This window comes from Siniperca chuatsi, linkage group LG18 (genome assembly GCF_020085105.1).
Source record: "Siniperca chuatsi isolate FFG_IHB_CAS linkage group LG18, ASM2008510v1, whole genome shotgun sequence".
Lineage (NCBI taxonomy): Eukaryota > Metazoa > Chordata > Actinopteri > Centrarchiformes > Sinipercidae > Siniperca > Siniperca chuatsi.
In genome coordinates this window covers 10,512,187-10,539,517 of record NC_058059.1, presented here as the reverse complement: position 1 = coordinate 10,539,517, position 27,331 = coordinate 10,512,187, and the positions used below count along the sequence as shown (strand labels likewise).

The 27,331-nt window shown below is 38.6% G+C and overlaps 1 protein-coding gene across 7 annotated transcripts in view; it reads left to right on the top strand.

Moving 5' to 3' along the window:
• Nucleotides 1-27,331, top strand: part of nup214 (nucleoporin 214) — a 35,515-nt gene that overhangs the window by 433 nt on the left and 7,751 nt on the right. Inside the window, exons 2-32 of one of the 7 annotated variants that reach the window (XM_044173060.1) lie at nucleotides 492-687; nucleotides 840-994; nucleotides 1,709-1,907; nucleotides 2,001-2,071; nucleotides 2,185-2,248; nucleotides 2,429-2,532; nucleotides 3,503-3,609; nucleotides 3,783-3,849; nucleotides 4,385-4,508; nucleotides 7,140-7,298; nucleotides 8,531-8,951; nucleotides 9,054-9,190; nucleotides 9,334-9,422; nucleotides 10,877-10,960; nucleotides 12,125-12,274; nucleotides 13,059-13,217; nucleotides 13,332-13,435; nucleotides 13,528-13,707; nucleotides 14,108-14,196; nucleotides 14,289-14,375; nucleotides 14,855-15,151; nucleotides 15,313-15,480; nucleotides 15,911-16,016; nucleotides 18,173-18,239; nucleotides 19,122-19,191; nucleotides 19,385-19,469; nucleotides 20,041-20,093; nucleotides 20,209-21,735; nucleotides 23,897-23,964; nucleotides 24,093-24,267; nucleotides 24,443-24,595. In XM_044173060.1, the coding sequence (XP_044028995.1) occupies nucleotides 492-687; nucleotides 840-994; nucleotides 1,709-1,907; nucleotides 2,001-2,071; nucleotides 2,185-2,248; nucleotides 2,429-2,532; nucleotides 3,503-3,609; nucleotides 3,783-3,849; nucleotides 4,385-4,508; nucleotides 7,140-7,298; nucleotides 8,531-8,951; nucleotides 9,054-9,190; nucleotides 9,334-9,422; nucleotides 10,877-10,960; nucleotides 12,125-12,274; nucleotides 13,059-13,217; nucleotides 13,332-13,435; nucleotides 13,528-13,707; nucleotides 14,108-14,196; nucleotides 14,289-14,375; nucleotides 14,855-15,151; nucleotides 15,313-15,480; nucleotides 15,911-16,016; nucleotides 18,173-18,239; nucleotides 19,122-19,191; nucleotides 19,385-19,469; nucleotides 20,041-20,093; nucleotides 20,209-21,735; nucleotides 23,897-23,964; nucleotides 24,093-24,267; nucleotides 24,443-24,595 (5,515 nt within the window). Of the gene's footprint in view, nucleotides 1-491; nucleotides 688-839; nucleotides 995-1,708; nucleotides 1,908-2,000; nucleotides 2,072-2,184; nucleotides 2,249-2,428; nucleotides 2,533-3,502; nucleotides 3,610-3,782; nucleotides 3,850-4,384; nucleotides 4,509-7,139; nucleotides 7,299-8,530; nucleotides 8,952-9,053; nucleotides 9,191-9,333; nucleotides 9,423-10,876; nucleotides 10,961-12,124; nucleotides 12,275-13,058; nucleotides 13,218-13,331; nucleotides 13,436-13,527; nucleotides 13,708-14,107; nucleotides 14,197-14,288; nucleotides 14,376-14,854; nucleotides 15,152-15,312; nucleotides 15,481-15,910; nucleotides 16,023-18,172; nucleotides 18,240-19,121; nucleotides 19,192-19,384; nucleotides 19,470-20,040; nucleotides 20,094-20,208; nucleotides 21,736-23,896; nucleotides 23,965-24,092; nucleotides 24,268-24,442; nucleotides 24,596-27,331 lie in introns of all 7 variants that reach the window. The other 6 variants (XM_044173058.1, XM_044173062.1, XM_044173059.1 and 3 more) reach the window with 6 other exon arrangements.

Sequence of the window (27,331 nt, the reverse complement as noted above, 5' to 3'; positions counted from 1 at the left end):
AAAAGTCTGACAAAAAGTTGTTACAGCAACGTATACTTTCTCAGTGTTTAGCCAGCTACCTATGCTAGGAAAGTAGCTATTAGAATATTGTATCATATGTGCTCCTTGAGAGTTGAACGCTAACTTGAGGTTAGATGAATTAACAACCTCCTGTGTGTGAAATAAAGTTATCAAATACTTGTCACGTTCAATATATTTTGCTGTAACGTTACCAACGCAGCTTAGCATCATAAGCTAATGTGACGTGACTGTACGGCATGTTAACTATCACCCAAGATTTTAACTTTCAATTTCAGGATTTGCGTGCCTGTGTTGTTAACAAACTAGTCACATTGAAAGTAACCAAATACTTGCCATGTTGTTAAGCATGTTGCACGTTATATTATTGTTTTTCTTCCTAGAAGTTTGCAGTTATTGAACTGGAACCACATGTGTTTACCACCCATAACTGGTCTCTCTGAAGTAACAAACTGCTTGTTTTTCCTTTTCAGGACTTTCAGTTTCGTCAGATGAAGAAAGCAAGGGTTTTTGAGCCCGCTGGAGATTTGCCAAAAGAAAGATCTAGCCTGCTTACCATCTCAAACAAATTTGGTTTAACTTTTGTTGGGCTCGACAGAACACTCAAAGTTTACCTAACTCAAGATATTCTGGCTGCTGATAAAGTTGACGGACACTCCGGCGAAATAGGTATGAATATGACGGTACAGGTTTGAATTTGAACATTTATCTGTTCAGTTTTGCACTAAATTGTCATGTAATCTACTGTTACTATGAATACATCTTAATTTCCATTCATGCCTCTTAATCACAATTCACTCCAATTATCCTCTTTCTTTTAGTCGAGGGGATAGCAGCATTGGCGGAGGTGACTGTGGAACTGGTTCTGCACCACTTGGCTCTCAGTTGTGATGAACTTACTTTGTCAGTATGTGGCATATCTGAGGAGGCGGGTTTGTCCCTCACATTCTATGATGTCCGCACCTTCATGAACAAGGTGACTGCTTTAGTCAGTGTATTTAATGAGCCAGTATATTAGACATGTGTAATGCCTATTTCAGGTTCTGCTGGGGCTTGTGTATTTATAAGTATGTTTGTATAACAAACATAGAGAGACAAATTTTGCCAGTTGTGCTGTACTGTGAATGAAGATGTTGTTGCAGGTCTCTGGATCACCACAGTCCTCTAGTAAATAATTGTCCAATGCAGATGAGTAAAAATGAACAATGACTACAGGGAAATTATTGATCTGTTCTAATACAAATGTTTTGCATTTTAAGCTCCCGTTGTTATTCAGAGTTATCCAGCATGAGCAGCACCAGACTCGCAAATATCCCTAATATGAAGAAAACCCTGACATGCAGCAGTTATTATTACTAGCTAATCAACATAATTTGTAATTAAAATCACCATGTATCCAAATAATGAATCTACCTTTTTTATTTTGGCCTTTTTATAAATACAGTTTGTAAACCTCTACTGCAGATGGGCATATTGAGTATGCAACTGACAGTCAAACTATTAGAAGACACTACATAATATAATCCGTTTATGGAAATTAAATCAAGATTTCCAGACCACACATTTTAGTTTAAATTTGATTACTTCTCTTGACCTGATTCAGTTATTAAATGTCCTAGTATCTGCCAGATTTAGTCACTTTTAAGCATTTGACTTGTAGAATTTTTTTTTTTTTTTTTTTCCTTTCCAGGCAAGACCACAGAAGTTACCTTTTACCTCACTGCTGCCAGCAGTAACCCCTGGCACTTTAGTGCAGGACCTGAAGTGGAATCCTGCTCTAGCATCCATGTTGGCTGCCTGTCTGTCTGATGGCAGTATGATGATTTTGGATGTTACTGACGGTGTCAAAGTGCAGGCCAATCTACCTGCTTCAAGTGGCATCACATGCAGTGAGTGAGACTCTAAGCATAATAGTTGAGATTACCTATACTCCATATTGCTATTGTGGCTCAATTGTAGTTATTGTACTTTGTTTCACACAGTTTGCTGGAGTCCAAAAGGAAAACAAGTCGCTGCAGGAAAAATGAATGCCACAGTCAGTCAGTATACACCGGTAAGTGAACGTAATACACCATCATTAAAATATAAAACACTTATTGCTTCCTGAGAGCTGCAGCATCCAGTGACTGACAAGATGAATAACTGATTATCTCCTCTGTTGAAAAGGCATTAGAAGAAAAGAAAGTTATCCCATGTCCACACTTCTACACCTCTGACGACCCTGTCAAAGGTAAGGCGAATTCCCGTGCCTATAAAATTAAATGAGATCTGTGTTGTACGCCCATATACTGGATTATTAATGGCATATGTGACAATGTATTACATATTGTAATTTAGTTGTGTTTACCTTCATTACTGTGTTTAAATCCCATCCATGGCTAATGCCTCTCTTTCCCGTTGTCTCTCACAGTTCTGGATGTGCTGTGGCTGAGAACCTTTGTGTTTGCAGTGGTATATGCTGCTGCAGATGGGTCCCTTGAGACCCCTCCTGAGCTAGTGTTGATCTCCATCCCTGTGAGTATGCCCTACAATCATAGTCCACTTAATTCACCTAATCACATTTCGATTTTTGTCAGGTTGCTCCCCTACAGTCCTCAGTGTTGTCTTGCTCATTGCCTCAGTAGATACATCTGACCATATAGTGTTTTTGAAATTCACATGAATGTTACCTGTTTGGTCGATTGATATTTTATTCACAAGGCCACAACAAGGTAAAGAAACAAGTGTAGTATTACCACTAGGGCTGCATGATTATGGTAAAAAAAAAAAAAAAAAATCATGTTGCGATTATTTTTGACATATTATGATTGCGATGTGATTCGCGATTTAGTGGGAATGATAATTTTTGCATCACAATTTTCATTTTCACTGAAAAAACTATTAAAATCATGATGACATTTGTTGGGGTCTGTACCAAACAGAGAGAATTTGTACGCCACGGCATCTCTGCAGCACTACACTACTTCATTATAATGCAGAAAAAAATTCTGCGATTTTGGATATTGCGCTTGGTCATTTTGCGATTTCGATAATATTTTGATTAATTGTGCAGCCCTAATTTCCACATTTTTGTGTAGTGGCTCTGTAGTTACGTAGAGGCTCCTACTGCAGCTGACATGCGACTACTTATGTACTGTTATTTGAGTATGATGCTTCATGTAACTGACCACTAAGCCATGCAGTATAAGGCTTTTGGTTTCATAGAGATATTTAGGTCACAACTTATCACACATGTGCATGTTCATATCAACTGTGTCACAGAATATGAAATTTTAGCAGTTGGATGTCAATCTGTAGCATGTTGATGCATATACTTCTCAGTATGTGTAGTGGCATTCTGTTTCTGGTAAAATGATAAATTATTAAGCAGCTAAAATATAATTCCACCATTAAAAAGTTTCATCAGTTGTTCCTTCTTGTTAATGTACCTTAAGCAAATGAATGTGACACTGATTCTTTTTTGTTTATTTTTTGTTTTTTCTAGAAGAAGGATGAGAAGGTGGAGACAAAGTATGTGAACTTCAGTGACACAGTGTACGGCAGTTGCACTGAGCGACAACACCACTACTTTCTTAGCCACGTAGAGGACTGGTAAGAATGATCACAATTTACAGGCCTGAATAGTATAGTAGGGACCCAAAAGCATGTTCACTGTTGAGACTGAATGCATTGTTTGTTCCTTGAAACTCTTTAGTTTGTTTTATTCTAATGTCATGTTAAATTGGTGTAATGTTTTGCTTTGCCTCATTGTTTATTTCATCCAGGGACCTTGTGTTTGCGGCATCAGCAGCTTCGATTGAAGTCAGCATCATAGCCAGACAGGAGGACAAGGTACCTAATCAAGTGAAAAGCTGAAGATGTTATTGAAATCTTAAGGTTAAATGACACACTCTTTTGAATATCGATAGAAAATGAAAGTTATCTCTCACTAAAACTTTTTTGAAAGAAAAATTATCTTATCTTAGTCTTTGAGATGCTCCAAGTAGAGTTACATAACTGTTCTACAAAGTTCTTCTCACTCAAAACACTTTCCTTTTTTAAATATTTTATGCTAGCAGAGCTTCTCCTGTCTACAGTCAACAAACCTAATGCCAGATACTGAACTAGCCATCTTGATGACAGTTTGTGGATGTGCTGACATTTTTTTAATTACTCTATGAGGTCTCCACTGCAATACAAATAATGTTATCTTGGGTCTTTAGTGTTGCAACTGATTACATGAAGTTCTGATGCTCAATGTTGCTTTACATACATCCGATTTTTATTTTGACAGTTTGTTCAAATGCTTACTGTATGGTGTGAGGAGAAAACACCAAATGTCTGTAGACTCAACTGTAATGATCACAACAGATTGTTGTCCTTTTAGATCTGGGAGCTTTGGATCCTGGAGGATGCAAGTAGGGCTGAGCTTCCAGTGACCAAGACAAATGACGACACTTTTCCCCTTGGCCTAGCCATAGACTTCACCAGCCAGCAGGAGATCCACATCAGTAAGTGAATTTTGCTTTTTGTGTACTTTCTGTCTGACCAGATTTGCATATCTACACAATGTGACTGCACATACCCTAATTTCCCTTCAGCAATGCAGGCACTCAAAGATGGTTGTCAGTTGGCAAATTAACAACAATTTTGGAGCGCAATACAAAAAAAGTTAGGCTATACTTTCTTATTAAGGGAGATTTTTAATGGTATTTTAACAGCTTTTGAAGCATTTGAGCAAAGGTCACATTCCTTTTATCACAATTATGTTGTTCTAATCAATCTTTTTGTGGTGGGTGAAAGTGAAAAGAGAAGTTGGCTTAATGCTAACCCCAGTGTACAATCACTTCGGTGCAGTTGAATTTGTGTGTGTATTTTTATTTTATTTTTTTAAATAAAGATGAGGTCGATTTTTAAAATTTTTTTTTTATTATTTTTTTATTTTTTTGTATTTATTTATTTATTTTAAATTCACCATTTCGACTCAGGTAGGACAGTGTTGCTTGGGGTGATTTTAGAAACGGTGTCATCAAGTGGTTTGTCCAGCAGAGCGCGCTCTGACTTGCTGTCAGTCAGGGTTGTGTCTAGATGGAAACTCTCGCACATGCGCACTTGATTCAGCACAGTAGCGCTTGACTCTGCAAGCGCTAGCAATGTCAGATATACCGGGAGCTGCTACAAAATATTCTTTAACAATGGGGGAGACTTATTAAATATTGTTGCTGTATTGTAATAATGTCTGTGTTTGAATTACTTTGAAGTACTTGACGTAGTATAAAGAGCGACAAAGTCTGTATAGGGAAGAGGTTGTGGTGGATGAATGGGTCAAACCAAAAGTGAATATTGACTTACAATTTTTAGACTCAATTGACTTGTTATTTTCAGTTTTCAGTTGCAGTTTGGTTAGGTTTAGGCAACAAAACTACTTGGTTAGGTTTAGACAAAGATCATGGTCTTAAATCGGTATCTATCTAAAAAAAATCCCATGTCAGTCTGGCTCTGTTTTTTTAAAAAAAATTGTCTTTCACCATTTGTCTTTTCAGATTCCTACAAACTAATGATTTCAGTGGTATAAAGTTGTTTGTAGGCATATTTAAGAACTGGGGGGAGGTTCTGTCGTTTTTAAGTTTACTTTAGTTTCATAATAGTTGGTGTTATCTCTTGTACTGCATTCCAATGTCTTTGTGTAAGCTGCAAAACATTCTATGTTCGACACTCCCCTAATGATCAGATGAAGCTCAAATCCGTCAGGTTTCTCTGTGCATACTGCATCCACTGCAGTGCTCTATTGCAGCATGTGTAAAGAATAGTGATAAGCTACCGTCTCAGTACACTGTTTTATCTTAAATGGGCTAGTCTGCCAGACATTCACGTAGAGCTGCTGTTGCTGTCTAGTCACATCTCTCCCCGCTCGCTGCAAGAAAAAACCTGCAATTTGAGCAACATTTTGACATGATTGTAGTCTGATCAAAATCTTTATCCAAAGTGAGACATTAGATAGAGAACGCGAAGGGAGAGTAACGAGAGAGTTATCTGTGGAGGAAAAAATGCACTCATTAAAATGGCTCAGACAAGCTAGAGGACCACAACAAACAACAAAGCCCAGACAATCCTGTTGCAGAATGCTGATGAGGTTTACCGTGTGCCTCTCCCTTCTGTTCACTCTTTATTTCACCCCCTATCTCTTTGCTTCTCTTTATCTTACAAACTATAGTTTCATAACTGAGATGAAACTTAAAATTAGATGCTATATTTTTGTGTTTTTGAACTTAGGATCACTTAGGATCATTTTATTTCTTGAAACATTATACTAATCTGTGTTTGCTTGAATAGGTATTTTGTGTGTGTGTGTATATATGTATGTATGTATGTATGTCTATCTATCTATTGATCTATCCATCCATCGATCCATCCATCCATCCGCAGCCCACAGCGCATTGCGTGAGTTTGGAAAGTGGGTGTGAAGAGCAGGAAAGAGTTTGGGAGTTTGGCAAGAAGAGGAATGCAGTGGGCTGTGTTTTACCAAATGAGACATCTTTGGACAGTTGTCTCTGTACACGACTACAGTGTGCCTTTTATGAACTGAACACTGGGTACTTATTTTAACCACTGGAGGGCGGAATGAGCCAAGGTCAATGAGATAAGTGCAGTACTGACATACAGTCTTTGTGCTCAAATGCCATCAACACTTTCATGATTAAAGTGACAAACAGCATTTTGTCATCATGAACTGAGCAAGCATAGTGAACAGACAACACTTGCTGTAAATTGTCTCCCTAATGCAGTGGTGTGATTTGGAAGCACAAAGCTGTGCTGAACGCTAAATAATTTTTCACAAAAGTCTTGCATATGCATGTGGCTCTCGGTTTATAGACTCAAGACAAACTTTCCTACCAGAGATCTATAGAGATTCTTCCTGGCTCTCTGAACTATGGAAGGTTGCAAAATGTGTCAGAGAGGGAGGAAATGGGAGAGTCAGACTGGAGAGTTGACTGGAGAGTTATGTGTTTGGTGTGTTTTGTGAAATTACAGTAAACATATATTTGAGTCTTTTTCTACACATCATGTAGACTCAAGTATTTCTCTGTCTGAATGTCTTTTGTCTGCCTCTGTCTTTATTCCATCTTTCCACCCTCTCAAAGCTGATGAGAAGACCTTGCCCCCAGCGCCCATTATGCTAATGCTATCCACGGAGGGATTACTCTGCCCATTTGCTCTGCTCAACCTCAATCCCGGGGTTAAGCAACTGGTCTCAGCCTCCACTACCCTTGCCTTGGAGGGGGAGAGACTGCCCAAGCAAGGTAAGAGAGCCAGTGAACTCGGCAGATGTTTTACTCTAAAATGTCGTTGAGAGTGCTGCACAATTATTCATAATCACACATTGCAATAATGTATTTCCTCAAGTGATCATCAGTGATACCAAAGTGTTTGCCAGATTTTCCATTTCCTGGTGTAGAGCCATCATAGGCTGTTGACAAACACGGACATATCATCTGACATGTCACTTGTTGGTTTCTAAATGGACATTTTTAAGTGTGGAGTTTGATATCACCCTCTTGTCAGTTGTCTGTGGAGTTGAATTAGACCACACAAGTGGCAAGCTCCACAGCTCCGTTAAATGGCCTGAGAGACCTGTCAATCAAGCAAATGCACATCCAAATATATCCCTCATTAGGCTTACCTTAATGTCTTAAAGGAACTTTCATTCTGCATAAAATGTTAACTCTTAAACTTAATTACAAATACACCAATGAAGTTTGGAGGTCTTACTGCACTTTTCCATAAGGAGTGAGTTGTGTATGAGTGTAGTGGTGATGACAGCAGAAAGGAAGTAGAAAACATTTTTGTTAATTGGAGTATTATCATTGTCAATTATCACACATTTTTGAAAGCAAAATGTTATTTATAAACGCTTGTTTTATGTTTTTTTCCTGTTACTGAAATGCTATTATGAGTTTTTTTTTTCTAATAATTTCTTGTCAATTTATATTATACATTATATATATATATATATATATATATATATATATATATATATATATATATATATATATCTATCTATCTATCTATCTATCTATCTATCTATCTATCTATCTATCTATCTATATATATATATATATATATATATATATATATAGATAGATAGATAGATAGATAGATAGATAGATATAGATATAGATATAGATAGATAGATAGATAGATAGATAGATAGATAGATAGATAGATAGATAGATAGATAGATAGATAGATAGATATCTAGATAGATAGATATATATCTATATATATCTCATATATACTGTGAAGTGCTTACTTTTCTATGAAGCTAGAAAACCAGCAGTTTTACAAACACAGACTTATTTAGAGAGAGGCTCGACATTTGTGAAAACTTCTTTGAAGTCTGACAAAAATATGGCTGTGAGCATTTCACCATGAAAACCCAGTCACTTCTAGAATTAGCAACCTTTGCTTGTAGACAAAACTTGCCCTACATGTGATGATATCAAATAAAAGCAAATTTATTTTCTGTTCACAGGTTCTTTGGCATCCCAACCACCCAAAATTGCTGCCTCCATCCCATCTGCCGCAACAACATTCCCAAACCTCGGTCTTACTTCAGCAGCTGCCTCCACTCCTCCAGCCCCTGCTGCATCTTCCCCCGCTGCCCCATTCAGCATTGCTCCCACAGCTCCTGTGTCGTCGACATCATCATCCGGCTTCACTTTCTCTGTCCCAACCACAAACTCCACCTCTGCCCCTTCAGCTTTCTCTCTGGGGGTACCCACACCTTTTGGCTTCTCCTTTGCCTCCAAACCTCCCTCTGACACCCCCTCAGCACCATCAGCATTTTCTTTCACCCCTTCCATCAAACCACCAGCGGTGGCAGCTCCAGTTCCAACACCCCAGAGCCTTGCTGCTGCATCTTCACCAACGGTGAAACTGAATCTAAATGAGAGGTAAACCATTATTTTTGACCTATCATTTATTAAGGTATTCCGACTGAGACACTGAGGTTTGTATACATACATACATAGAAAATCTGTCTGCTCTTTCCCAAGGTTTTCAGCACTGGAGACCTCAGGACCAACCCCACAGTCTTTCTCCTTCAATTCCTCACTGCCCAAAACGGTTGTCTCAAATTCCAGTACTTTAACCGCGCCTCCACTCTCAGCCACTAAGCCACCAGCTGTATTAGGTAAGAAAGACCTGCCTCACTTCCTTGACTATTATACTTTGTACAAGTATGTCATTTTCATTTTACTTTTTATCAAAGAATTCTTTAAATCTTAAGCGTTTTTTGCTTGGGTTGTGATTCTAATATTGTTGGTTGTGTTGCAGCCCCGGTACGTCCAGTTCAAACCAGCACACCGCCCACAGTCGTCCAGAAACCTGCACCTGCTGCCCAGGGCCGTGTCCAGACGCCACAGGTTTATTATGAAGGAATTTTTATGTTCATATGTTAACTAGACCTCTTTTGTTGATCAAAAATATAAATGGTAAATGGCTACATTTATATAGCGCTTTCATCCAAAGCACTTACTCAACTTTGGCTTGACTGTAAAATATTTCATTTAGAGAATACTAAAGTTTTAAATAGATCAGTATAATTCCTGCTTTCACTATGCGTGTAGGTGCACAGCTATGCAGTGATTACTTCCAATGCCTTTTTAAAGTTTTTAAAGGAAGCAACTGTTATTGGTTCTGTTAAACTGTTATTGGATAAAAGTGTTAGACCAAAAGTATTGTTAAAGTGGATTAGTACAGTAACAAAAAAATGGATTCACAAAGCTGTCAAATTAACAACACTGTTTCTTAATGCAGTGAGGTACAATGTATCACCAGTGAAAGAACAACATTCAGTCCCCATAGGAAGTACATCACATACATTAATCTAGTAAAGATCCAGTCCACAAGAGTAGAAGTAAAAAGAGTAAAATACATAATATCAACAGTTAGCCCAAAAGTTACTTAGAATGTTATATTAGCAACACATTAGCCTCAGACAGCTAGTATAATGGCTAGCTTTGTAAGCGGCAAACCAATCACAGAAAAATCTAGAAGGGCACTCGGAGATCGCTGACCTCCGCCAAGGCCAATAGTCCAGTTTTGGCTTGTTCGTAACAATTCGCTATTAGCTTAACAAGCACTGGGGTTGTAACAACAACTGCAGACAAAGCAGGTGGAAATATTGCTTTTCTACTTTTTCCACTTTTAACTCGAGTTGTCGTCAACTCAAGTAAAATGTTACCTTCACTTCACCTGGTTCACTGACTCCACCACGGCCTCTCTGCTCTACTGTCCGCTGTGAGTGTGAGTGAGTGGGTAGGAACTGAGCCCTGCCCTGTAGAAGAGAAGACAGAGAAGCTAGCGCGACCATAAAATATTAGTTCAGTTCATTTTGCCATGGATCCGCTCCAAAATGTAATGGATTCTTCCTTGGCCCATGCTACACTTTTCCACAAAGTTTCATGAAAATCGTGCTAGTGGTTTTTCTGTAATCCTGCTGACAAAGAAATGGCACCGAAAACTTAACCTCCTTGGCGGAGGTAATAAATTGACAAATCACAGCTCAACAATTACAAAAAGAGTGCATAATGCTGAGTTGATAAAAGATTCAATATTTGCATGGTAACAGATCTGACAAAATGGTGTATGTACCGAACAATCTCAGTTAAACTGCAACTACTATGGAACTGTGCTGGTAGCGGTTGCTACTAGCAACAGAATGTTCAACTGAAACCAACTGTCAGTGGCAGAAGAAAAGTATATATTAGCTAGATCACAGAAACACTTGCTTTTTTTTGTCAAACTTATATGGGTTGTGTGTATTTGATGGTGTGTTTCTTACTGACTTGATGTACTTTACCACTTCTCGATGCAGGCAGCTGTTAGTGTGAAGGCCCTGGAGAAGCAGCTACAGCAAAAGAAAGACTCTGATCCCATTATGGCTGGTATATTGGAGGAGGTGAGATGTATCATCCAGGCACTGGAGTACCATGTACCACTTTTAATTGGTGAACGTGAGAAAAGAAATTAGAGCCTCGTGGCCCAAACCATATGGGGGGGGGGAAATACTTACTAGGTGCATGTGTTCATGACTACACACTGCAGGTTTCCTTGTGTAATGTTTCCTCTTAATAAAATTTTATAGTATATTAAATCTGTAAATGTATTTAAAGGGTAATTCCGGTATTTTAAACATAGGCTATTTTTACATATTTTGGGGTCTAAATGACCAATAGGTACAAAAAGTTTTGGTAAATGGTCTAGTAGATCTCCTCAGCTGGCAGCTGCGAAACGGGCTGCAATGGCTTCAACGTAATCCTTGGGGACAATTGCGCGCGTCAAAAGTACGTCCCCTAAAAGTGCTTGTTTTTGCCACTGAAAGGCTCAGATTGTTATCTGACAACATTATGGAAAGGATCCCTAAAGAGAGATCTTTTTGTTAAAGAGTGTGACTGTACTGTCAGCTTTTTTTGTGTATTGATTAAGGCGTACTTTATTATTATAGTATGTTTGTATATGATATTCAGTTTTAATTTTCATGTAGTTAGCATTATATGTATTAGCGTTAAGTGTCAGAAATTATGGTTAAGGCGGTTTGGTTCCTTTTGTCACACCAGCCTTTCTAAAATTCAAGGCTAGTTATAATGTAAGCGTATACTAATTGTAGACTTACGCATCACAGAATTTAAATGGGTTGCATCATTAAATTATAAAGCATTATACTGATAACATCAGACTAAATGTCCAAATATGGTTGGTTAGGTTAGCTTAATTGGCTATTTCCCACTCACTCTTAACTGCATAAATACTATTAACTGAACTTACACATAAAGCAAAGTCATACCTACATTTACAAAGTTAATTTTGAATATGTCATTTGGCCTTCTAAAAAGGTTTGTTTTGGAAGTTCTGTTACAGCGCGTGATGATACACTAACTTCCTGTTTACATAGTTGACTGACAGTTCAACAAATGTTTCCTAGCAACTGATTTTATATACATACATACTGTAAATATATACATCTTAGTGAAGGATTTACAAATATGTGGTCATATACACCCAAATGAGTCTGGACAATTTTTCCTCACATTTTTTCATAACTAAGCATGTCCTTTGTCATCAGATTGCACACTTCCAGAAGGAGTTAGATGACCTTAAGGCACGAAGTGCAAGAGCTGACTTCAAGGTTGGCACCAGTGAGGAGATGAAGGAGTTGAGGAAGGAGTCAGAGGACCTCCATATTTTCACCCTGGAGATCAAGGAAACTACAGAGGTGAGATCATGGTTGAAAAACCAAAACACTTTCAGATATTGCTTGGGCTGACCCAAATCCCTGTTAGCAAAATCACACTCACCAGCCAAATCCTACCTCCAACAGCTGCCTCCTATTCAGACTGCAATGGTCTTTAGAATAACAAAATCACTGTCATACATTTACAGTGTTATGATAACTAAAAGCACCAGCATGTGTGCCATCTTCCCCTCTTGTGGCTGCAGGAGACAATGCATAAAAGTTTGGTATTCGGCTATTATTATTTGGGCTAACCTTTTAACAAGGAAATGTTTGAAAGTATGTAGCCTATGTTCTGCTCTTCTCCCTTTTTAGCTTTTGATGTTGAAAGGTGCACCAAAAAATATTATTTTGGACACACCTAAATATTCTTTTATTCAAAGTATATATTAACTTGTATGACTTGTTTATAGTATATACCATGTACAAACAAACATTTTTAGTCTTCTTATCTATATTTCCCCCCAAAAAAAGTAAGGAAGAAAGGTGGGACTCCAGAGGACAGTCTTTTGGTTACATTTATTTACAATCAATAGACTGACAAATCTTTTTAGCCTTTTTAGTCTATTGTGTGTATCCAGACTTGTTTGTATTGGCAGAATTATAGTGTGAACTTTGTCCAAAACTACATTGTAATACATTTATAGTTGTTTTGTTGATTTAGTTTAATAGTTGTGGACTCCTTGTTTAATTAATTTTTATTATAGCATGGCTATCCTCTTCTAACCTTTTTTTTCTTCTTCTTCTTTCTTTTTCTGATTCGCAGTCTCTCCATGGGGACATTGGTACACTGAAGACCACCCTACTGGAGGGTTTTGCTGGGGCAGAAGAAGCCAAGGCCCAGAGTGAACTGAGCAGAGACAGAAATTACAGACAGCTGCTGTACAAAAAACCTCTGGACCCACGCAGTGAGGAGCACCTCAAGGTGAAAAACAGAAGGACAGATTGTTTGTATGAATGGATACTTTTTGTAAAGCCTTTTTAAATGAATCATCTACATACTCATAGCATTTGGTCTGTTTTTTTCCTCTTTATTCAGGAGATTCGCAGGCTGTACCAGTATGTTATGTTTGCTGTGGAAGATGTTAATGACGTGTTGGATGTGGAATGGGAGAAACACCTGGAGAAGAAGAAAAAGCAGAAGTAAGCGCAAATGACCAACTATTTGAGTATTTGATACTGAGAAGAGTTGGGGTTAAGTATCATTTTTCATAAAATACTTATTTTCTTCATAGACACATGGTCGTGCCAGGGCGTGAGGGTCTGTTCACTACACTGGCCAACAACCTGTACATTATCAACCAGCAGAAGAACAGATTGGACCAGTTGGTTAAGGAACTCACTTCACTGCGCCTCTACAACAAGACTACCACTCCAACTATAAACCGCAATACTGTAACAGCAACCAATGCTGGGTAGGAGCTGGCAAAGAACAAGGAGTAGGAATAGAGGAATGTGGAAATCTCAGGGATAAATGACTGTGGAGTAGGTTCAGGGAATAGAGACTTAAATTTCAAGTTAACCATCACTTAAATCAGCTGCAATTTGAATCTAGAACAGTTTTTGAATAGTTAAAAATTAAGCTGAATTTATTCAGTTTTGTTATTTTCATAACTGGATGACATAATAGCTAACAATAAAATCACCATAGTCCATGAATAATATAAAGATTGCACTCATGTCTTTCATTGTAGCAGCCTTTACAGGATATTAACATTCATTTCTAATTATGTGCATTAGTACACTGAAAATAGCCCTCAATAGTAATAGTTGTTGTTTGCAACTTAAACAACTTGTTTCTGTGTTTTATGACAGTTTGGAAAGCGAGCTTGAGAGTTTAAGGGATGCACTCCTGAAAGCCAGACTGGACACCACCCCTTCTAAGACCAAATCCAAATCTCCAGGTGTCAATCTTTTATATATGTTTGTTAAAAAAATAATAAAGGATATCACTATTCTTAATTTCAACATATACTAACTATAGATGTTTCTCCAGCAGTTAAGATATCACCAGTGAAACAGTCCCAGCTGCGTAACTTCCTCTCAAAGGGACAGATGCCTCCTGTCCGCTCAACTGCACCAGGTACACATATCTTGCTGAAACTAATTTAATAAGGGTTACACTAATATCTGGAGGTAGGAATCTTGATTGATTTTTCTTGTGTAAATTTGGTTTACTGACTTGAAATCTGTGGTTGCATGAAAGCTTATTAATGTAGTTTAGCTTTACTCTCAAGGGGCCTTCAATATTAGTCAAACAAAGAAAAGGTCTATTTAAACAAATGGGAACAATATTCACTTAAATAGGGTTGTTGAACAAGAGTAGACTGTAATGTAAAGAGATGTTAAAAGATACTTTAGAAGAAAAAAAAAATCTGACAGTTTTAAGTTCACAGTAATTTTATCAGAACCGCAAAATACCTTTTCAAAATTCAACATTTGTGGAACTCCATGATGTCAATGAGATTCATGTTGAAATCTGTCGATAATAGTGTTTAAAAATATTACCATAATGCAGCTCACAGTTATTGGTGATCTAGATGTTCCTCTATTCTCTTCCAGCCAACCTATCTCGCTCAGCCTTCCTTTCACCTAAATATTATGAGGACTTCGATGATGTGAGCTCTGCGTCCTCCCTGGAGCCTCACCCGGCTCACTTGGAGCTGGAGGACGAGGAGGAACTACAGCCAGAACCCCTTCCCCTTGTCATTCCTCCAGCATTGTCCACCCCCCGCCACCCCACAGTCGTGAGGACCCCCTCTATCCAGCCAGGCTTCGGGGCCATCCAGTCCACCCCTTTACCCAAAATTCACTCAGTACAGGGTATGGGCTTTGGACTCAGCCCTATTGCCAGCCCTGGTGAGTAAATCACACCAACTATTGCTATTCATTAAAGATGTGATGCAACATACAGTTGTTTGGCATTCAAAGCCAAATGTCACATGTAACAGTGCAGCTGCTAAACACTAGTAGACATGCTTTGTTTCATAAATGTTGCTCACTGACTATTGATATTTCAGTTCCAACCAATAAGATCAACCTCAGCGGGGCTGATAGCACTGCCCTTGCCACCAAGACAGTAAAACATGGAGCCCCACCAACTGAGAGGACCATCCCTGTCACCATCCCAGCCCAGCAGGCTGCAGCCACTGCTGCTTTACGCAGGCATATGGCCAATCAGAAAACAGGTAGGAAGAACATGCAACAGTCACCAGCCTTTGACTGCAATTGAAAAGAATAATTTATTTGTTTATTTTTAAATGGTAGTGAAGATGTATTAAGTCGTTATGGGCAATACTGTGTGTATAAGATGCTGTTTGTATAATATTGTATTGCTATGCCCACTGTAATTCACCAGGGGGAGACACAGACTTCCAGACTAAATAGTGTGAAACTGGTAGCTTTATGTCCCAGCTCAGTGCCCCATCATATCTGAGAATCACTTTCTAAACTGTTAGTTTCAGTATAATTCAAACCAGGCTTAAATTGCCATGGAAACTGTCAGTTCATTTAATTACACCTGTCTGGTATTTTCTCTTTTTTTAATATAAACATTGTTTGTATGTGTATGTACATCTGTGTGTGAATTGCTCACACATGCGTTTGCGTTTGTTCCAGCTGTCGTCAGTACTTCCTTGACAGAGTCCACTTTGAAGACTGTTCCTCAGGTGGTCAATGTCCAGGAGCTCAAGGACAAAGGGCCACCTGTGCCAGTTTCCAATATCATCAGGTAAAAATGAGGGCAAAAATGATTGATTATTTATTTTGTGTTATGTCATGAAATTTCTTTAAGTGACAGTTTCTAGTTTCGAGATGGCGCCAAATTTATTTGTATCAATTTTGATGTTTGTAATTTGTGTGTGTGGGGAAAAGAGAGACAGATCTTTTTAGCTAGCTATCATTGAAGCTGAGCTAGCTAGTGTAATGTGGTAATCTAATCTAATAATCGTTAATGAAATAATACATTTGTTTGCTTTTTCTGCTTTCTGAATATGCCCAAGGTTCTGTGGTGTATGCTTGAGTTTTTATTGTAATCTTTGAGCAGTACAGAGAACTGGTACTTGATTAGGCACTCGGAGGGTACAAGGGCTGATTTTGACAAACCTGCAAGCAGACACTACTATTTAATTGTCTTATTTTGCAGAATAGCTGTAAACAATCCAATAATATTTGTAGGCCCTCACTGGTTACACATTTTAGCCGTTAGGCCGTGAGTCATTGTCCATAGATGTGCTGTTTGGTTCTTACAAAAGTACTTCAAAGCTTCAAAGTCAAGATATGTCTTAACTGGTTTTCATGCATTTTACTTTGAATTGGTATGGAATCTTTTTGGTACAGGTCATGTTTTAATTGACATGTCAGATAAAGTTAATTAATATTTAGCAATTTCCCATTTTATGCAATTTTTCATTGGGGTTAATAAAGTACTTTCTTATCTATGTACCTTCTATCTATCTATCTAATATGTCCTATCTATGTATTTCCTGTTTAATATTAAGCATGATATATAATATTTATGGCGTTAAATCATGCCTGTATCCGCTTGGATCTATTTCTGATACAGTGATGGACAGTCTGTCACTACGAGTCCTCGAGGGGTCCAGTGTTTGTTTTGAGCGTGTCTCCTCAGTATAGATTTATCAGGTCACTGACTCCACCTAATCTTAGCCACAAGACTGGCAGGGGCCAGCAGTCTTACATTTGCATCCCAACTTGTTTCCTCATGCATTATATCTCTTCCATTTTCTCAATATACTCTTCTTTTATCTTTGTTTTTAAATTTAGTCCTACATTTTCATTGTTCACTTAAAAATTCTGTCTTTTACTTCCCTTTTATTATCCTCCCTTGCTAATTTATTCTGTATGATCCTGTCTGCCACATAAAAGGCAGTCCGTTAAGTATTACAACTGTGATCTATATATTATTGTTTTGGATCTACTCCAGCACAATGGATTTTAAATGAAACAATGACTATGATGTTAAAGTCCTGACTTTCAGCTTTTTTAAGGATGTCTAGGATATGTTCATATGCTTATTGTGTGATTTGTGTAGGAAGGCAGCTGAAAGTCACTATAACCTTTATAGTTTACAGTTTAATTTAAAAACCAATATGCTAGAGAATGGAGCTAAAACAAAACTGTGTGAATACTTAGACTGCACTGTATGCACACTGTCTAATGGTCTCTTTTCATACCATTATCCTCTTCACTTCCCTTTTTTTATGTCTTTCATTTTGCTCTTTATTCACTCCATGATTCACACTCTTGTTTTGTCCCTTCCTGCCTCCTGCACCTTACTCTTTCTGCCTCACTGAGCTGTGCTCCACTTTTGTGCTTGATATTTCGGCATGCCATTCCTCCTTGGTGCTTTTCCCAAATAAAGCCTGCTCACAATAACAAACAAGCAAAGCAAGGCATTGTGAGAGTAAGATGATTATGAAAGTGGGCTTTCCCCGATTTCACACTAACATAGTCTTTTATCTCTGTCAAACAGTAACGGTTCAGACATTTCTGATGATTCCCAGCTCAGTATAGAGAACCAATATGTATATTTTATTTTACCAGAACTAAAATGTAAATTCATCATTATTTCATTATAGCAATCATTAATTTAGACGTGAACTGTGAACCAAGAGATTGATATGAAAATTGTGCCACAATATGATTATATAGAGAGATGATAGACTGTAATATTACATTTTTGTCCAGCCTTACACAAAGGAAATATTTGGTAGCACAGACTAGGTTTTTGCTTGTGGACACCTCATTTTATTAAACATGAACACCTCATTTCACTTAACTGTAAGGTGTTTGTTATATTTGTTCCATGTGGACAGAATAAAAAAAAAAAAACACTCTCTCCTCTTCTGCTCTCTTTCCCAGCTCATCAGTACCAGATCCTGCAACTCAGGTCTTTGCAACAGTTTCTTCCAACCAGGCCAAACGAGTGAGTACTAAATCTATCCATCACTCACCAAGCTGTTATTCATCTTTTCATATATTTGTTTATTCACCCAACTATGTTGCTATATATCTATCATTTAAGTGACACATTATCCTTTAAATTGTTCGTAAGATACATCTTGAATGGCTCACAAGTCAAATATTTTTACAGAATTTATGAAACCTTGATGAAACATGAAAATAATGTCAGCATTGTCAACATACCTGAAAAGGTGTGAGGATATTAATTTTGCACCACCACCACATATGCTTAAAAAAACGCGTGATCTGCTTCTCTGATAAATAATTAATTGGTTAAAAGAAATATAAAAATATTGACTTTCTGTGGTGGTTGAGATTTTCAAGTAGAACTGCATGGTGCAGCCACAAATAAATGTATTTTTTTTTATCCATTTACATGCTATTACTTAAATACTCAAAATCAAGCAAATTCCTTGCAACTTTAAAGAACATCCAACTTGCAAAAATTCACAGTTGGCTGACAGCTTTGCATGTGAAGACAGACCATTAACTGCATGGGTGAGAAATGTCCCAGCTCCCTCTCATGTTAATGTTAGAAATTGCAGTTGGGTGACAGGGGAACTCCTCGCAGAAATCTTTGTCACTGTTCAGGCCCAAGTTCAATTTAATGGGAATGGAATGACCCATACATACTGATCTCCAGCCACATGTTGTGCACATACACACCTGCTTTTTCTCTACACCTCCCTTAAGATTAGCAGTGTGTTTGAAGTAACATTTTTTTATTTATTTATTTATTTATTTATTTTTTTTTCATACACATAACAGAAATACTGTATAATGTTTTTCTGTATTAAGGCTTTGTATAATAAAGCTTTAATAGCCAGTGAAACTGTCTGTGCAGAATCCTACCCAAGGTATCCAGAAGATGTCCACTGAAAGTACAACCACCTCACAGGGAGGCTTCATGTTTGGTAAGCGCTGTTTAGATATATGTGCATACATAAATTTCCTCTTATTGTACCTATTGTCCAGCTTTGGTTACACATAAACAAAATTGCAGTCTAGCACATTGCTTATGAAAAATCCTGATATTTTACTTTGCAAGGTGATACCTTTTTTATATGATAGATTTTGACTGACTTCATAAACTTGCATCTCTTTCAGGTCAGTCGTCCAAAACAGATGTTTCTGTGGCTCCTGCTAGCTCAGCAGAGCAAAGCACCAGCAAAGGTTTCTCCTTCACATCAGGGTGAGGCAACTTGTGAAAATTAAAGAAGAATTCTGAAATATAAAGAACGCCTCTTTGTGTATTATATCATTATTTTATTTATCGTAAAGACAAAGTGAAATAAGAAAATTAAATTTTTTATGAGTATTCATATATCAAAATCCCTCTCTTCTCTTCCTTTAAAAGGTTGGAATAGTTTTGATGACTCATCCTGCACTTGGGGGTGTATACATGAATTTATTTATCTAAACAAATGTGATTTGGGGCAACCAACACTTCCATCATATAAAACTGCACTTTATCATTAGCTTGTGGGTTGTAGTAGCTATTGGAGTATACATTTCCAAAAGAGTGTGGTTGAGGTCTAATTTATTAATTTCTCTCTGCCCCCAACTCCTAATCTAACCACGTAGGTGTGGGTGGAGGTGAACAGTTATCTACACCTACCTATCGCTGTGATTCACAATTTGATCAAATCCCTTTCAAATTGATACCCTGCCCAGGGTATTGTTTCACTCTGAAATTTGTCACATTACAGAAGCTAAATATTCTCTCACTGTTGTTTCATTGTGACTTAAATGTTCTTTTACAGGCCCACAGGCTTCAGTTTTGCTTCCGTTACACAGGGAGCTGGAATGTCACAAGGTAAAAACAGTACAGCAGCTTGATATCAGATGTAGGATGATATCAAACATACGCAACACCATCATTTCCTGTATTTATTTATTTATTTTTTTTTTTTTTTCTTGTGTCTCCCCAGTGAAGGATGTTAATAAATTTTCGTTTGGTGGAAATGGCAAGATGATGTTTGGCCAGACTGGAGAGGAGCCATTCCCCCTCACCCCAAAGTCTGCCTCCCCTGCTCTTGGCACTGGGTCTCCCACCCTGCCTCCAAACACATCAGGAGACAAACCCACCTCCACCACAACTGCCCTCAAGATAGAGCCACAGCCCCCTAAGACAATTGGAGGAGAGACTCTGGGCAGTTTCTCTGGGCTACGTGTGGGCCAAGGAGAAGAAGCTAATGATTCATCCACTAAACCTGCTGCTGCCTCATTTGCCTTTGGGGAAACTGGACTTGGTATGGCCAAGGGAGCAGCACAGTTTAGCTTTGGTGCAGGGCTCCAGAAGTCTGCAGAAGATTCTACAGGAGCAGACTTGTCCAAGGGGGCAGGGTCAGGCAGTTTGTTCAAGCCTCCTGAATCGAACCCCAAGCCGGCATTCTCTGTTCCCCAGTCTAGCTCAACTGCCTCAGCTTTACCTACGTCTTTCAGTAGTCTTCTTGTAGCTTCTTCAGATTCCTCAGAGGAACCAAAAGCTCCCCCACAACCTTCAGAGCCCACACCACCCCCTGAAAAAGAACCTGCTACTGAACCAGCCGTAGAGAGCACCGGTCCTCTAGTAATACCTGAGCCTGCAGCGGATGCAGAAGCCACATCAGCCACAGTTACAGCACCAACACCCGCACCTCCTATCGCCACAACTGCACCTATCCCAGACCCTCCCTCCTCCATCACCGCACCACCTGAATCAACCCCTCCAACACCATCCAGTGCGGCTCCCACAATAGAAGCCACCCCAGACAGCACCACCACCACTGCTCCTGTGCCCACTTCAGCTGCTTCCACCCCTGCTGTAGCACCTGTCTCCCAGGTAGCTCCAGCAGCATTCCAGGTGCCCAGTTCTGACAAACCAGGTTCTATTTTTACTCAGCCTGCCCCTGCAACAACAGACAACAGTTCCCTCGAGGTTACTCCAGTTATCAGCACAGTTGCCCCTGCAGCCACCACTCCCACCTCTACTGTTAACAGTACAACAACTACTGCTGCTAGCATAGTGTTTGGGCAACCCGCTGCACCTCCAGCTTCCTCAGCACCCTCAGCCCCTTCAGCCCCAGTATCCACAGAATTTGGCTCAACTGGGTTTGGTGTATCAACTGGAACTGGTTTTTGCAAATCTGTATTTGGCCAGGTGAGTGGCTTTGGCCAGCCTGCCAGCAACACTGGAACAGCCAGTGGCTTTTCTTTTTGCCAATCAGCATTTGGCGCAACTTCTAACAGTGCAACTACTGGAGGAAGTCTTTTTGGTGCTTCTACTGCTAGCAATTCCAGTTCCTTCTCCTTTGGCACAAGCAGTGCCAACACGGCCAGCAGCACTGGCTCAGGGCTGTTTGGACAAAGCACAGCACCAGCATTTGGCCAGAGTTCTGGATTTGGGCCTGTGTTTGGGAGTAACACCACCACATCCTCATCTACAGGATTCAACTTTGGACAGCCCTCAGGTGAGTGTGAGTCTGCACTTGATTTCTTACTGGTCATTTGTAAAATTCGGTAAGAGTTTGTGGCTAATGGTTTTATTTCTTTCCAATGAGTAATAAAACCTAGCATGTCTGTGGGATACAATAGTAGTATAACTATAGAAGCAAGTGTTTTGTAAAGATTAGGGATATGCTGATCAAGTTTTTTTTGGCTTCGATCCCATTTCGAGTCCTTTAACATCAAACCTTAACATCTGCTAACACCGGATCCGATACACTACTGCTCAAAAGTTTGGAGTCACCTGTTATATTGATGTTTTTCTTCTTTCCTTCAATGATGGCTATTTTAACATAGATAAAAACAGTATAATTATACACCGAATGTATTTTTTACATTTGAAAGAGTTTTAGAATAATTAAATGATTAAAACTTTCGTTTAGTCGATGTCCCCACAGTGTTGCATGACAGGGGAGAATACCCATTTTTTCCCCTAAATACTTTTTGATTTTTTCATTTGTTTTCCAGTCCAGAAAAGACCATAGATCATTTTTTTAACCACAATGGTGCTTGCAATTGGGCTCTAAATATTTTGGGAACCTGTTTTTTTTTTTGGGTCCTCTGCAGTCTACTCAGTGGTTAGATTGAATAGGTTTAATCTGTGATTTGTCAGTCCATAGGATGTTCAGCTTCTATTCCATGATCCAATTCCAAAAGTGCTAACCCTAGACTAACTTAATATTTCTATTTTGAAGTTTTAAGAATAGCTTTGCTGCATGCCTGTTAATTCCAGCTTGTAGGCATTATTGTTCACTGGACACTGAAACAGGAACCTGTTCCTATTTAAATCTTTACAGATTTTAATGCTAAGCTTCCAAATTCTTTTACCAGTGACTGCTGATTTCTTATTTTGATTTAACTGTTGCTCAGAGGTATCTTTGTCTCTTTCTGTCCTTTCAGTTGTCCGTCTGGTTGAACCATTGTTTTGTTCTCCATGTACAAAACATGACTTTATATGCAAACCCTTCATACAAAATAATATCTATTTGTAAAGAGGACTTTCTACAACCTAAAAGCAAGAAGGACCATTCAAAAATATCGAGTATTCCTCTCAGCCATCTCACTGTAACGAATCAAGTTTTTGTGGCAGTCGACTCCAAACTGTTGAGTGTATGTTTACCTAAATGTTGATTTTAAATATGTATCTGAGACATTGAAATAACAGCTGTAGCTACTAAATTTGGCACACCTTATTTTTTATGAGCTACTTGATCCTAATACTTGAGGTTTGTGTTCTATGGCGCTATGGCACATGCAAATTATAGTTTCAATGTCTTCAAGTGAAGCTCTGCAATACATTATTTCACCTCAACACAGCATCTTCAGTTCACCAAATTCATACTGCAATCCTGTGGCTATTTATAAATTAGAAAAATGACACCTTCAGGCTTCCAAATTAATGCAGTATGCAAGATTCTCAATTTCAAACCAGTCAGCGTAAAAAAAAAAAAAAAAAACAAGTCACCCAGTGACATTTTTGTCACTCAAAGTGGTGTTATACTTACTAATCAGAACTACACAGCTACAAACAGTTAAGTCGTGTTTGACAATGTTAAAGTTAACGTCTGACAACCAACTGAATTATGTTGTTATGTCTTTAAGGGCAGTGGGCAGTAAAGGGGGCTGTGTCAAAATATCAACTCATTCTGCTGACCAGCCTGCACATATTGTGGTCATCGAAGTTAAATGTGATACCTCTTTTGGTTGAAAGGCCATCCTCATGCAGGAGGAAAGACAGCCAATTTTGTCTGTAGTATACTGCCAGCAGTGGCTGTGAGATTTTGGGTGGCGTGGCAGTCTAAATAAGGAGAGTGGCATGAGGGGAGTTGTCCCATTCCCAAAGATTCTCTAAATTCCCAACACAGGATGGGAATGTTTTTTGTCTCTGTGGACAGCTGATGTTAATGTATCAGCTCAGCAGTTAGACGCAGCTTGCCGCTCCTGTCTACAGATTTTAAGGGGGGTCAGATTTTCTAGAGCCAGCTCATTCTAATTTATGACACTGGGGGAATAAAAGGACATTATATAGTGGTGGTGGTGGTGACTAGGAAATGTATGTGGCGTAATCGGCTACATGACATCTAGGAGTGCAGAGTTAACAGAGTCTTGACTGTCCCTCCCTTCTTATTACAGCTTTTGGCTGCTCTTCAGCCACTTCTGTGTTTGGCCAACAACCTGGAAGTGGGAGTGTATTTGGACAGGTATCATCCGCTAATTTATTTATTTATTGTTTGATTGATAGAGCAACCTATGAATAGTTTTTTAAAAAATGTTTTAATTTTCCCATTCTTCTGGACACATTGTATTAACTAACTTTCTCTCCCCGCAGCAGCCATCATCTGGTGGGAGTCTGTTTGGTTCAAGTTCAGCCAATACAGCAGGCTCAACTACTGCTGGAGGGTTCTTCAGTGGCCTTGGAGGTAAACCGAGTGAAGACGCTGCCAACAAGAACCCATTTGGCACCGCTGCCGCCACTGGAGGGTTTGGGCAGCCTACTCAGACAGGTAGGCTATGCAATCTGTAAAATAATAAATAATAAGATTGTTGATATATTTTTATTTTGTTCTAACCTGTGTTCATACTGGGAGCCAAATGGAAACTGTTAAGCAGAAGTACCAGAAACAAACCCCCATTTTACTGTCTTTGAAAGTTACATTTATCTGCCTCTTTCTCCTCTAGGTTCTAACAGTCTGTTTGGGAATAGTGGTGCCAAGACGTTTGGTTTTGGACAGTCCTCCTTTGGTGAGCAGAAACCTAGTGGAACCTTCAGCACTGGTGCAGGGAGTGTTGCAGCCCAGGGATTTGGCTCCTTCTCTACTCCAACAAAACCAGGTACAGGTTTTCCCATAGTGCTTTTTATTCTAATAGTACTGTGGTTCTTTAGTCCTTGCTGTCTCACCCTTAAGATAATCTCATCCACTCTATAAAAGTTATGCTTGTACTTTGCAGTTAACATTTTATCAGATTATTTATACTGCTGACATTTTCAGACCAGACTTGTTTCCATGTGCTGTTCATACTTCCTTAGGGCAGGGATTCATTTTCTTAATTAGAATTGAGCAAAGGGCCTAGCAAATTAATAGTGTTGTTGTTAGGTAATTACATAATTTCATAACTCCACGCTTATACACATTCACCTGTCCGTATTAGTGATGTTTGATATTCTCTGTTCTTTAACATTTTTCAGGGTTTGGCTTAGGGGCTCTGGTTTAGTGATGTGTGAGATTTTGTGATAGTGGGATGGCTGTGATAGAAACCCTGTGCTACAACAAGTGTCCTTATCTCCTCACCCCAGCAGAGCAGAAAGTGAGATTGTCATGCTTCGTTTTTACCTGCTAGAATACTGCTGATGCAATGTTACCTCTCAACACTGTTAAGTCACAGTGCGGTGAGTCAAAGATGTGATATTTCTGTATCAGATGCATATTTGAGACACAAAAAGCTTTAAATTATCTGCTTAAGCTACATTATTTCAATCTTAGATAATAAACATTCAATATAGATGCAATGTTATGGGTTAAAGAGTGTAGATTGAAATGTATTTTCATTATTTTTTACAATAGCGTACTATATGTGTACTATACATAACAGTTAAAATAGTAATTATCATTACAGCTGGTTATTTATGGTTTTATTTGTGAGAGTACTCTTTACAGTAAGAGTTGTGTATGTAGTTTTCATCAGTCACTTCAGCCACTGATTTCTCAGATTAGTGCCTCCTTTCTGGTAAGTGTATAAATTATTGAAAGCAGCTGTAAGTAGCATAACGGTGCATATGACTTGACAGAGTTTTGAGATGACACTTTACTATTAGGAGTCTTTACTTTAAAGGGACAGTTCACCCCAAAATCAAAAATGCATATTTTTCCTCTCATCTGTAGTGCTATTTATCCATCTGGATTGTTTTGGTGTGAGCTACCGAGTTTTGGAGATATCTGCCGTAGAGATGTCTGCCTTTTTTTAAAATATAATGGAACTATATAGCACTTGGCTTGTGGTGCTCAAAGTGACAAAAAAAATACATTCTAAATCATGCAGTGTCATGCGTGGTTAGAAAATGTACCACTTTTCTACAACAAATTACCATCATCTCTTTTTTGTAACAGTTAAGAGCATGTGACAGCTGATTATGAGCATGATCTGATATTGTGTCCTTGTTGATTTGTTATGCTATGTAATGCTTGTAAACAAGAGTTACTGTTTGTCAGATAAACTGCATCCTTGAGTTTAAGTGTCAAGTAATTTAGTTCATTTGGATTATGGTCTCACTGCTTTAAAACTGCTTTGCTTTACTTAGAAGAGGACTGACATGCCAGTTTCTTTATTTTATTTGTGTCATTACAGCTGATTCTGTCCTTAATAAACTTGTAAAAATTAAAAATAATAAAGGGCACAGCTATTTAGATCTTTCACATGATGTAAACGGTATTCTGTGCTCGTATACACCCAAGCTCCAAGACTATCTAGCAGATTAACAATTTAGAGTGTATCGAGTGCAAATGAAATTAGTTGTATAGCAAGTTTAAGTATGAAGAATTAACTTGATTCTTTCTCAAATAGATTGCTCGCTTTTCAAGATGTAAATTGAGCTTCTGTCTTTTGATTTATTTTTTTGTAATTCTTGGTAATAAGTACTCATAGTAGTAGCAGCCATACAAGCTATCCCTTAGCTCCACTGGGGTATTGGTACCATTCAGCACACTAACGCTCTATCACTGGCCTAAGTACAGGGAATGTAATCTTGTTACATTAGCTCAATCAATTATTTACTGGGGCATGGTGATAGCCAGGCTGTAATTTCAGTACACCCTTTCTCCCCTGCCACTCCTACCATCTGAAGCTTGGAGTTGGAGTGAAGTCTACATCCTGTCATTAAGCTGCCACAGTGTGTTGTTCCAATTCAATTAAATTTTATTTATATAGCGCCAATTCATAACAGAAGTTATCTCATTGCACTTTTCCTATAGAGCAGGTCTAGACCGTACTCTTTATAGTATTATTTACAGAGACCCAACAAATCCCACCACAAGCAAGCATTTGGCAACAGTGGCAAGAAAAAACTTACTTTAAGAGGCAGAAACCTTGGACAGAACCAGACTCAATGGTGGGCGGCCATCCGCCGCTGCCGTGTTAGGTTTTGAGAGAGAGAGAGGGAGAGAGAGAGGGAGGGAGAGGTTTAAAGAAAGAGAGAAGTTTTGAAGTAGGGGGGGTGAGGTGGGTGAAAGGGAGGCACAATGCAAATACCACCTAGAATTTTTTTTTTAAGTAGAAATGTAATTGTAGTGTTAATATTAATAAATTAATAATAATAGGAATGACAGCTATAGGAAAAATAATGTCAGTATTAGTAAGAGAGCCAATAACAACAACTGTAGTAGCAGTTGTCGAGCAGGAACACTGGGCTGGAGGTGGCCCACAACCACAGATCCAGTCTCTGCAGCTCCGGAGGCAGAAATACCTGCTGAAAGCGACAGGAGAGAAACAAGAAAGCACTGAACTACGGGAGAGAGAAGATGTCGAGTTAGTAACATGCAATAATGGGATAAAAATGCATACAGATGGAGAGGG